This window comes from Dama dama, chromosome 21 (genome assembly GCF_033118175.1).
Source record: "Dama dama isolate Ldn47 chromosome 21, ASM3311817v1, whole genome shotgun sequence".
NCBI classification, from domain to species: domain Eukaryota; kingdom Metazoa; phylum Chordata; class Mammalia; order Artiodactyla; family Cervidae; genus Dama; species Dama dama.
The window spans coordinates 31,286,978-31,299,638 of NC_083701.1; the positions used below are offsets into that span (position 1 = coordinate 31,286,978).

Consider the following 12,661-nt stretch of genomic DNA (forward strand, 5'->3'; position numbering starts at 1 on the left):
GTTTCTTCCTTTAACTGGAATTGAGGTTTATACATAGACGTCGAGGAGAGGCAGGAGGACCTGGGGTCGAGGATGGGGACCTTGCCGCATGGCTGAGGGCCCTGTGCTGAGGGGTCAGCCCTCCTAAATGCTCCCTAAGAGATGCCTTTAAAAAAGGGAAGACTAATTCAAATCCTTGGAAATATTTCTTGTTTAGATTCTAGTAATGAGAGCCGAGAACACACCTAGGCACTGATGGTATGCTTCTAAGATCAGGTAAGCACACCCTTAAGTGGGAAACTTCCCAGATATTTGGAATTTTAGTTGCATGTAAATGCCATGCTAATTTTTGTAATCAAATCATTTATGAGAGAGTTTTCTTCTTATGTCTTCACCTGAAAGTAAGATGAAAGCCTCTGCTGGAGAAAAGTCCTGATTTTATACCATAAATATTAGTAACACACAGCCAGGTCCCTCTAACATATCCTGAGACAGGCCTAGATGGTTACGGAGGCTCCTGGCTCTTGCCGCATCCAGCTGCGCTTGCACAGGGCCAGGTCCTGGGGGGTAACAAATGTAGTGCACTTACAGATGCTCTGTTCAGTGACTGCTGGTGACCTGAGAGATGCGAGGGCTAAGGCTGAATGCTCTCCTGTTTTTTGAACACAATCATCAAAATAAATAGTCTTGACATGTTCTCTCTTTGCTTTTCAGGTCGTTGTAGCACTCAACTGCACTCTGAGGACACACGCCACCACCCTGCAAGCTGCCCCAAAGGTAACTTTCTTTCTCTTTCTCTCAGCGTTCATTCACAGAGTACTGCCCGATTCTGGGTTCATATATGCACAATATATTAAACTATGAATAGCCTATAGTTGAGAAAGCAGGATATGGGGGAGGATCAAATGCCAGGAACTGGAGAGAAAATATCACAACTGAAGGACATTGAATTCACATGGAGCTGTGAATGAGACCATCCTTTCCCTAGTTAGGCTTTTAAGAAAAAAAAAAAGTCAATGAAACATGGGGCTGTGGATGACATAGGTTTTGATTGCACTGATGAAATAATCCAAAAACTTTATTGACCTATAACCTGATTAGAATATGCCAGATGAGAATCAATATTGTACAGAAAGTTGTACAGAATTTTTTACATAGAAAACTTTACATCTGTACCATATACATTTTATCCATCTGAAAAAATTTTCTACATCCACTGTTAATACGGAATGCTTGACAATCTTGTTTTTTTAACCATCAGAGCACAATTCACAGTATGAATACGTTTCCAGTAAATCGAACCTCCCCAAACCATGCCAGATTTGTTATTTTAATAGATTCAACATTAAATTCTGTACACAGAGTAAAATCTACATCAAGCCCCGCCACCCAAAAGAAAAGAAAAGGAAGTGACAGCAACCGAGATTCATTCTGCAGTGATTCAAGTTTCGGTCCATGAAGGATCATTCTATTTTAATGGCTCATCTTTCAAAGCCCTAAGAGAAGTGTATTACAGGTAGTTACGTCAGCAGGGGTATGTTCCACCTTTGTTGGTGTTGATCATGACAAGTGTCAGCCACAACAGCTTCTGTGCATGTTAAACCCTCAAAATAACCACTCTGTAAAAAGGGCAAAACCAAATCCCCACAAAATAAAAAGGACAGGAAGTTCAACCCAAATGTTTAGTGCATTTGACAAAATATTATAGGTATTTAGCAAATGAATAAGAAAATAAAGAAATAAAACAGTGCAGGAAGAACTCTATAATGTCTTAAGATTTTTATATTACAGACCTGCATCTCTGTACATTTTTCACAGAAGGATCATTACCAGTATCTCAGATAGCCTGAGTGTGCAAAAATCTTCAGAATAAGAATACCATAGTTGCTAAATAACTTTTACCATGAACAATAATTTCTTCTTCTCCCCCCAACCCCCAATTATAAACATTTTATCCTTCAAAATACAGCTCTCCTGAGTTGTACTTCTTGCAGAAGTTCAAATCTTTACATCTAGAGTTCTTTGGGTAAGTTTCACTTCCATACCTGCCAGAAATATGTAGGGCTCTCCCTGCCACCGAGGACAGGGAAGGGCTTGTGAGCATACAAGCTGACGCTGTGGGAACAGCTTTTTTGCTTGTGAGCCCAACACGACAAACAGAATCCACCAGGTTACCAAAGGGACGGACAGGAGCACTGCAGGTTCGAACTGAAATTCTAAGCTTCCTAGAAGTAACCCTTAGACACAGCAATCCAGAGAAATCATTTTTTCAGGTAGGAAACCTCAGCTCCGGGGTCCTTTTAAAGAACGGAGGGATGTAAACGCCAACAGAAAAATATGAAGTTCCCATCACTGCTTGTTTATTCCAAGTTCCTGTTCAGGTGGTTGTGATATCTGAAAAACTACTCCAATTCTCAGAAAAAATCTTCTAAGAACAGCACGAAGTTCAGGAATCAAGTCAAATTGCATAATTTCACATAAGAGAGGGTAGTAGAATGATGCATGAGCTTTAAACTGGGGGGAAATGAATTCTCTGTTAGTAATGCTCTCATTGCAAACCACAGAACCTCAAAGTGCCTTTAGAAGGAACCCACTCGGAGACAGTGCCCTGACAGTAAAGACAGGAGACGCGTCTGCATAAAGCAGTGATTACTGATCATGCAACTGAAAGACTGAGATGTATTCAGAACTTAGGATGTACATGATTCACTTAGTTATCCATCCTTATTTTGGAAAACATTTTTCATTACATTTCCTTGAAAAACTTATGACAGACATTTATTATTTATCATTGTTTTGCCTTGGGTAATAAGCAAAAGTAAGAAGCCAAGCAAGAATCACAGTTTTTATAAGCTATGGGTTACTGAAACTATTCTGTCTGGTAAAGAGACTTGTCTCTAAAACTTCAAATTCTAATTTTGCAATATAAAATATGAGGGCTCCATGCATTCTATTACTTATAGTTCCACCGATACACTTTGTATTTTTGTTGTAGTTCAATCTCTGAATACCAGCTGTCTGCCTGTTTTCTCTCCTTGTCTGCTCCCCCACCTCCCAAGGTGTGAGGAGCGGTGTGACACTGGTAAGAAGGCAACCTGTGGGACAAGGCGGATGGACTGGAAGTCCTCCTCATCCACTTGGCTGCTGGTTGCCGGAAGGTACTTCTCTGGGCTCTACCTGGCCCAGGTCAGAGGGGCACACACATGGGCACAGAGCGGCATTACATGGCATCTGTGGGGCCCAAAGTGTCAGCCACCAGACTAGGCATTTTTAAACCTATTTAGGGATCACAGGAACCCCTGTTTCCATTTATGTGGGCTGTACATTGCTACATTTTTTAACAAGTAAAATGTGTATTTCTGAAAAGTCTAAATGGTATATATATATAGCTATACATTATACATCTGATCTTTGTTTTCTACTGATTAACATTCTCAAATGAGTTTACGGCCCCTTCCCACAGAATCAGTCCCTCTCCCAGAGGAACAACAGGAGCCTGCTGCCCAGATGCAGCCATGGTCAGGGCCACGCCTGGCAGCTGTCTTGGATGTGACAGGAGAGACTCCGGGGGGCGGGTGGGGGAACCTGGGCAGCTTGTCAGTGTCCTAACGGATTCTGATTCCTCCCCTAGTGCAGCCCTACAGGATCACACACTGGAGAACAGAGTGGGGTGGGGAGGCCCTGCACCCCTGCCTCCCACTCGGGCATGTGCCCCTCAGGCTGGGGATGCTGGTAGACAAGGTGCCTGGTACTCACCCTATTATCGCTGATCTTTAGGACTTTAGTCAGAAATAAGAGTAGTAAGTTAGTCCAGGCTTCCCGATGACTTTCTGACGTCAGAGTAAGAAAGTAACTGAGTGCTTCGCTGCAGACACTGAAACGGAAAAGGTTCCCATTATGCTTGCTGCTGGTGCACCTGCTGGCCTGACAGTCACCGAGCAGGAACAACTGGGACCAGGAGGAATGGTAACTAAGGTCAACTACAGCCTGTCAGGAAACCCCCATTTTCTTCATTTTGAAAGTTTTCTTATATGCTAAACCGCTGTGGAGGAGCACAAGCACAGGATTGGTGTCAAGACTGCGGCTGACCCCCGGGGTTGCCCTTCCCCTCCCGCACCGGGACCTTGATGCTTTGGGGCCCTAACAGTCTCATCAAGAACTGAGGAAACGGCCCAGGTGACTGCCAGAAGTTCTGAAATGAAATTAGTTGGCTTCTGAGAACATCTATTCCCTTAAGTAGACAAAAAAATACAAAGTAGAAGACTGTATTCTTTCTGAAAGGACAAAATCTTAAGTTGTCATGGAGTAAAAATGGAATGCAAACAAAACTAAAACACCAACAGAAACTCCACATACTTTTTCAAACTAAATGTCAGCAGGGATTTTTTCACTTTCAGATTTGTTTTTAGAAACTGATCCATTTCTATCTATGACATGAAGAAAAGCCTAAAAATTAAGACCTAGAACGTCCTCCTTTGTCCTGTAACAGCAAAAATAGACAATTTGCTTACATCTCAACAATTCTGTGGAAGCACATTTGTCTGTAAGACTGTGTTAGCTTTTACAGTCTCTTCCACAGGCCCCAAGTCATCTGCCCCGCTGTGGAGTCCCCGGGTGGGGCGCGGCCCTTCGCCCTCTGTATTGAGCAGTGCATGGGCCGAAGCCCCGAGTCTTACTTTAGGAGCCTCTGCTGGACCTCCTCCCAGGCGCTGGCCCGGCTCTCGTCCGTGTACATCCGGAAGAGGATGCGCAGCCCGCAGGCCAGGCTGCTGGTCTCCTGCTTCAGAAGGTTGGGCTTGGACTTGCCCTTGAAGCCTGCAGAGAGGAAGTCGGAGTTAACAGGAGGGGGGGCAGCTAGTGAGGGTGCATAGCCTGTGTGGAAGCAGAATGGTCAAAGGGCAGCAGCCTACAGGGCCCAGGAAGTAAGGAGCCCAGTGCCCTGGGCAGGAACCATCTCAGCTGAACAGTGGCCACAACTTGGGTTGAATAAGTGGGAAAAATTTAAGTACCATCTATTTATAGAAGTGAGGCTGTACAAGAAGGGAGAGAATGAACAGAGCCTGGGTGGGTTTAATGAGGTGGTAAAGAGACCACGGATGAAATGAAATTACTAAGTGTACAGCACCCAGCACTCTGTCAGAGGGCTTTGCTGTTCAAGGAACAGCAGCTTCCTTCTTTTTTTTCTGCATATTCTTCAGTCTCTCACTCTCAGCACTGTTCTGCACCTAATAGGCCCCAAGTAACTATTTCTTTAAAAAATATCACTGTCAGTAAAATTGTTAAAAAGCTTGCTTCTTATTTAAATTTTCCAACTTGTTCAAAAAAATTTCCCTCCCACTTCAAAACCCTGACTTTTGTTCTGGCCACGCCCTGGGGAGCAGGCACTCAATACAGATGCCTTCATGCCTGGGACCCTCCCACTTTTTCTCAGCTCTAGTAAGCAGACAGTATCGATAGCAAGGCCCAGGTTGAGCACAGAAGGTGAAAAACAATGTGAAAACCAGTCAATTAACAGTGTGATTAAACACGGGGAGACTCATCCACCAAGGCGGTTATTCGGCATTTTCTAGACTAGAGAAAGACCCGTTGGTGGAGTGTTCGCCGACGGCTGGTGAGGACTCAACATGCACGCTGTGAGTCCCCTCGTGTGACCCCGCTGCACGCCCGCTGAGGGTGCAGCCCGCACAGCACGGCTTACCCGCCTTCCACAGAGCCGTCCTCTGTTCGTTGTTGGAGTTGAAAGCTTTTGCAAATCTGTGCGATTCTAACAAGCAGTCCAGTAACTTGAAGAGTTGTTGTGATGTTAAAAAGCGATACATTCCTTGGTCTTGAGTGTCCACTCGAACATCAAAGTCCACAGCGTCTCTCTTTGGAAAACAAACCACCACAGCACAGGTACCCACAGTCAAGTCAGAACCAAAGACCACTTCTATGAGCAAGCCATAGAACTTAATCTGTCTCAACAGGAAAAGACCACCTTCTCTTATGAAATCTCCAGAATCTTCATTCCTTGCACCCTTCTCACTGAGCACCACTCCCAATGTCTATGGCTCCCTGCCCACAACTCTCAACCCCGGAGCTCTGCCCCAGGAGACCCTCAGCCTCCGCCCCCTTCATAGTCCCTGCCCTACTGAGGTCCTCACTTCTGTTAACCAGTTTGAGGCTGTGGACTGTAATCATAAATATGCTTGTGCATAACCCCCTCCTCACCCCTTTAGTAACTGGCTGGCAAACCCCCTACTCCACAGTGGACGAAGGATACTTGCCCTAGCATAGGTGACCGCAGCCTTCTCAGCACAGCTTCCTCACGGGGCTGCGAGGCAGCACTGGCTCATGGACCCTCCTGCCTCCCTGGTTCTCGCCCCCAAGCTCTTCACCCACTGCTTCATCATGAGCTCTCAACCACAAGGCCCCAGGCTCGCTCCCTGACCCCCTTCCCCGCTGTGTCCACACTCACAACCTTGGCCATGTCCTCAGTCCCATGGTTTGGATTGACATTCATGGGGCGATGGTCCCCCAAACGGCCCCTCTAGCTTGGCCTCTGCTCTGAAGCCCAGATGGCAGAGCTGACCCCCACACCCACTCACCTGCGCCGCGGCTAAGTTTTCTGCGTCCTCCTTCCTACTTGTGGCGGGGAAGAACACGATGTTGTCGATAGTCTGGATGAGTTCCAGCTGCACAACACATTTAATCAACAGGGCAGCAAACAATTTTTGTTCTGGAAATTCTGTGAGGAAACCCACCCCAATGCACATGCAAACAAAAATTATTTTGAATTCTTTATAATTTCTGTGACATTACAATGCTAAGGAAACATTAACATGTATGAAGGTAACTTGCACACATCACATTGAAGGACAGCCTGCTTCTGCACATGAGCACTCAGTAAAAGCTGCATTTAATCAGTATTTAGAAAACCTTAGAAAATTCACTTCTTTAGTAAACAAAAATATTCAAAATAACTTTGAATACATTCAAGAAGGTGCCAGGACAAATTTTAAAGTAATATTTAGGTTATTCCTTAATAAAATGTATCAAATGGATTAAAAGCTACAGTTTCAATAGTATTTGCTACAAACCCAAGTTTGATCTTTGACACAGGTAATATAAAAAAGCCAGAAGAAAACAACAGGAGCTAGATCTGTGAGGCAGGCAGTGAGGGGGTCACCAGAGTACATGCTTTATCTGGATCCAGGTTGGTGGTGCATCTAAAACGGCCTGTTTCTAAAGCATAATAAGCCCAGAAGTCCATGCAGCGTCATCATGCCTAGTGCCGGACTGCAAGAGCAACCACCCTGGAGGAGCCTGGTGCTCAGACACGGCCTGGGGCGGAAGACGGCTGCCTTCCTCTGGCCTGAACCGCTGTGCTCGGAAGGGCCGTTTCTATAAGGACACACAGACTCATGGAAGGAAGGACTTTCTACCTCCATGGTGTCCGGTGAGCAGATGTAGAAACACAAGGTTAGGAAAGACAACTCAACTACTGAGGTGCTCAAGGCCAGCAGCACTGGCTCAGCCAAGCTCAAGCCAAGCTCCGGGAAGCTTTCCAGGAGCCGGATGATCGGATGATCGTCCCGGTGGGGTGGGGTCAGGGCGGGGCTGTACAGTGGCCTCAGGGCATCAGCTCCAGCACTGGACGCCTTGACAACCCTTCAGGTTTTTTCTACTTTGCTTTTATCACAAACTCCCTTTTCTGGCACCAATTTCTAGCATTTAGTTTTTTTGTTTTTGGCCACACCTTGCAGCTTGCAGGGTCTTAGCTCCCTGAACGTGGGCCACGGCAGTGAGAGCTCTAAGTCCTCACCACTTGGACCCGCCAGGGAATCCCCCCATTTCCAGAAGTTAAATTCAGGTTTTAGGAATTTGGGGAAGACAGCCAAACAACTTGCTTAAATTTATCCTCTTATTAGGTCATGAGGGCTCCTTTCCAGATAGTTTTCAGAAATGTTGCTGTACTGAACATTCAGTTCTTAGTATTAGGTCTCAAGTCAAAAAATGTAAAAAACCAAAGACACCCCCAAGTCCAAGTTGTCCCTTCCTAGCCCTCCCTCATCCAAGTCATAACTACACTCTCAGGTTTCTGGGGCAGGACACACTTGCCACACTCCAGACTCAGGGCTACTGAGGCTGGGGAGACATGTTCTCACCAGCCACCATGTCTGCGTGGGCATTCAGAGCTGTTGCGGGTGAGGCGCTGGACTCGGCCTCACCGGCAGGGACAGCAGTGTGTCTGGGGAACAATGTCTGTCTCAATAAGTCTGCTCTGCAAGGCTACAGGGTCATGTTAGGGACCATTTCACTGGGCAGCACCAGCTTCTGAGTGTGAAGGAGCGGAGCAGCCGTAATCTGTGCTGCTCTGAGCCACCTCCTCGGGCAGCACCGCTGCCCCGTCCCCTGCACGGAGGGCTCTGGGGGACACGGGAGCTCTCCTAAAGGACTGCGAGGGGGTGGCGGGAGGAAGGAAACGTGAGCCCTCGATCAGAGGGGCAGGGGTCAGCATTCTCCACTCCAGTTCAAGGCATGTGCCCAGATCAGTTCAGTGAAAACTTGGAACTACGTCCTTCCCTTCCAAGGTCCAGTCCTGGGGCTCAAAGAGCAAAGCCATGTACTGTGGCATTTTCCAGGGTAGACCGAAGCTGGTATGGATTCTAACAGCTGTGCTCCAGAAAACAGGAGTGAAAAACGAAAATGGACAACTCATCGCCACCAATCTCCCTTCTAAGTGGCGAGACATAGTAACTGAAGCTAGAGGCTCCTTTCCAGGAGGTACAAAATCTGTCTTCCCTCAACAACAAGTATAAACACCGAGGGTTAATAAAAATACCCTGAAAACAATAAACTGAAAATGGATCAACTCCCTAAATGTAAGAGCTGTAAGTATAAAATTCTTGGAAGGCAATACTAGGGAAAATCTCCCTGACCTTAGTTTGGGCTGTGGTTGGTTCCTAACCATGACACCAGAAGCGTGAGCAACAACAGCAAGACAAACTGAACTTCAGCAAAATAAGAACTTTCGCACCATTGGAGCATTTATCATCAGAAGTGAAAAGATGACCTATAGAATGGGAGAAAATAAACCCTTGCAAATCGTGTATGTCATATGGGGATTGTATCCAGAGTATGTAAGAAACTCCTACAACTCAACAACAAATAACCCAATTAAAAATTAGCAAAGGACACGAATAAGTATTTCTCAAAAAATGATTACAAGTGGCCAAAAAGCACATGAAAAAATACTCAACATCATTAATCAATAGGGAAATGCAGAGTAAAACAACGAGACAACATTTTATACCCACTAGGATGGTTATTATTAAGGAGAGAAAAAGAAGACTGAAATGTTTGTGAGGAGGTGGAAAAAATGGAATTGCTGGTGGGATATAAAACTGTGCAGCCACTGTGGAACACATTTCCCGTGTTCCTCCAGGAAGGAGGCTGTCTTTCCTCAGTGCTGTTAACTTTTGTTCAGTAAATGAAATTAAACCCATTTAGTGAAAAACAAGGGAGTCCCCCTTTGTGAAAAGAACTGAAGGTGAGGGGAGGTGCAGAGGAGCATTGGGGTCGGGGGGGGGGGGAACAGAGTGCTCCTCAGACGCCCTGGCCGATACCCCGCCTCTTGCTGAGGACAGACCTGTTAGGCCCCTCTTCTGCAGGAAGAACACCCATGTGCTTGTAACAAACATCAGCTGAGAGCGCTGTAGGAAAAATAATGAGCCTGGCAGGTGTCAGCAGAGTCCCAATCACCTGCGAGACAGCCTCTATCAGGGATGTCCGAGCTGTGGCAAACTGAGGAATAAAGTGACTACAATAACCAACTACAGAACGTATGTGTGAGTACAAGCAAAACTTTCTTATCTTGCATACACAAAAACAAAATACACAATTGATTAAGAGAAATAACTCACTTGCTGTGGGTTTAATTTTGCTGATTTCTTCATTCACAGTAGAGACAGAAGCCAACGGAGCTTGCTGTCTATTATCTGCAGATCTTGGCTGAATAGAATCATGAATATCTACAGATTTCTGTGATATTGTATCCTAATAAAAAAGATTCACTTTAAGTACAACAAATAAAGCTTAATGATAAAAACAGTTTCTATTACATTGTCTTTAAAAAAGTAATTTACACTGTGTCCCTATGAAAATGACACTGCACACACTGCAATAATGGACATAATGGGAAAATTATTTAATATCACTACACACAGGTAAGAGCTGGTAATCTTTTAAAGAAAAGCTTACTTTCTGACCTTCACTGAGATCAGGCCTGACACCACCCAAGGATAACAGATAAAAACGCTAAGTGTCACTGTGTGGCAAAACTTGTCAGCAATATCCATGAACTGTCGTGAAATCCAAACAGAATGTATGTAGTGGGTGTGGTGTGCGCACACCTAGTGCAGGCTGAGCCCAGGAAAGCTCTGCAGAGGAAGGATGCTGTCACCCCAGACCAGCATCCAGAAAGGCCAGTGAGAAGGTGGCCGACAAGGAGACTGGCCCTGCAGAGAAGCTGACAGGTCCACAGAACCACACCAGAGTCCAGTTACATGTAACCTTGGGAGAGCCAGGAATCTCGTTCCTAAGCTGAGGTTTTCTGGTCTGAAAATGAAGACGACACTTTCTTTGCAGGTTGTGGAGGATTTGGTAGTAAATGCTAGGCACTTGCAGTGTCAGACAGTGTGTGGTGGCCGACATGACTACTCTGCCAGCTCCACCTGGTTCCAGCATGAGGCCAGAAGCAGAGCCAGGGCAGCTGCAGGTCTCAGACAGAGCCAAGGGAGAGACTGAAGATCACTGCCAGACTCCACAAGTGACCCTTTTGTTTCTTTCAGTTTTCGCTTTTGGAATGAGAATCTTTACTTATGCTGGCCCACCATTGTATTTTGCAAGGGGGTCATTTATTTTACAGGTTCATGGGTCCAGAGAGAGAAATTTTGCTCCAGCACAGACCATGCACCTGATCTAGATGACATAGAGGACAAGATCTGGAACTTCTGATATGATGATATTTACATGAGATTCTGGACTTAGTGGTGATGCTACGATAAATTGAGACTGGGGATGTTGGGACGGGATAAATGTCTTAGCCCAGAAGACAGACATGAATTTTGGGGCACCAGGGGGTAGACTGCAGTGGGCTAAATAGTGGCCCCAAAAAGCTAAGTCCAAGTCCTAACCTTTGGTACTTACAAAGGCTACATGGAAATAGGGTCTGTAGAGTTAAGGAACTTTGAAAAGAGGTCATTCTGAATTTAGGGTGGACCCTAAATCTAATGACTAGTGTCCTTAAAAGAGAAGGAGAGATCTGATACACAGATCTGACTTTACACAGCCACGTAAAGATGGAGGCAGCGAACAGAGTGATGTGTGTGCAAGCCAACGAACGGCAGGGGTTGTCAGCAGCCCATAGAAGCTAGCGGCAGCAAACCCAGGGAAGGAGCGTGGCCCTGCGAAGCCTTCAGTTTGGACCTCTGGCCCCAGAACCGTGAGAGAATACACTGCTGCTGCTTTAAGCTGCAAAGTTTATTAGTAATTTGTGACAACACACCCAGGAAATAAATGTGCAGGGGGAGGGTCTGCTGGAATTCTTTATCCTGCTTTTCTAACTTTTCTCTGAGGTAAAATTTTTGTCAAAATTGGATGTTTAAACAATATCCAAAAACATCTTCAGCTTGACACGTACGCCCTTCTGTAAACTGGTATTTGCCTATTGCACTCGAGAAATCATTTGAATCTTCGTCTCAGAACCATCTATATTTTACACCATCTTTCTAAAGGAGCCGGGCGCATGTTAAAGGAACTGCCCCATGGTAAAATTTCTTATCATGAATAGTTCAATGATTTAAAATAGGCTTGATTTATTTAAACTTACCAACTGGTTTTCACTCACAGGAGATGGGGTTGAGGGAGCAGTTTCTCCAGAAATGGGACGCCAGGTCAAGAGCCTTTGAAATACCAAAACCATACCAATCACTGAGAGCGTGAGACATGCCACAGCTAACACACTTTGAAATAAAAGAAGCTGGGGCAGTTCAAGTTGTCCTACAAATGACTGGGTGCCATCAACTGTCAAGTGGCAGGACTATGTCTTAGTTTCCCCACTAGTAAAAACTCACCTACAATTCAATTCCAAACTTATCCCTCAGAAAAGGATGACAAATAACTATGAAATACAGTATTTACAAATAAAGTTTCCTTAGACTATTCACAGTAACTAAAATAAATGCTGAGATTTTTAAAAAATTCAACACCACTGCTTGGTTTAATCTGCATGAATAAAAGCTCATAAAAGCACTTCATTTTGACCCAAATTTAGATGATAAGACTAAAGGTTCTGGTTTATAAAACAATTCATGTATTTGTTACAGTTTATAGGAGTTTGGTCTGTAATAAATACAAATTCATAGAACACTGAGATATCTGATAAAGCATTTGTTATGAGAAATCACTAGTTACTATCAAATCTTTTATGTCCATCATTCAATACACAAAGTGGTATAAAATCTTACGCATGTGGGATTGTGGTTTTGAAGATGTCCAGTGTGCAGTTGCAGGTTTTATCCCAGATTTCTAGTGTAAATTTTTCACCATTCAGAATAACAACATTCTCTAAGCAGTTTGTACCAGATCGTGCCAACTGCTCATTGTCTGGAAAAGAAAAGAGCAATTCATTTGTGTATCA

At 44.9% G+C, this 12,661-nt stretch overlaps 1 protein-coding gene across 1 annotated transcript in view; it reads right to left on the bottom strand.

Annotated features, from left to right (window-relative positions):
• Positions 1–1,009: 1,009 nt before the first annotated feature.
• Positions 1,010–12,661, bottom strand: part of ARFGEF1 (ADP ribosylation factor guanine nucleotide exchange factor 1) — a 124,706-nt gene continuing 113,054 nt past the window's right edge. Inside the window, exons 32-39 of the mRNA XM_061123424.1 lie at positions 12,489–12,627; positions 11,852–11,924; positions 9,885–10,017; positions 6,567–6,706; positions 5,678–5,846; positions 4,656–4,794; positions 3,736–3,853; positions 1,010–2,493 (exon numbers count right to left, since the gene is read on the bottom strand). Of these exons, the coding sequence (XP_060979407.1) occupies positions 2,329–2,493; positions 3,736–3,853; positions 4,656–4,794; positions 5,678–5,846; positions 6,567–6,706; positions 9,885–10,017; positions 11,852–11,924; positions 12,489–12,627 (1,076 nt within the window). The 3' untranslated portion in view covers positions 1,010–2,328. The remainder of the gene's footprint in view (positions 2,494–3,735; positions 3,854–4,655; positions 4,795–5,677; positions 5,847–6,566; positions 6,707–9,884; positions 10,018–11,851; positions 11,925–12,488; positions 12,628–12,661) is intronic.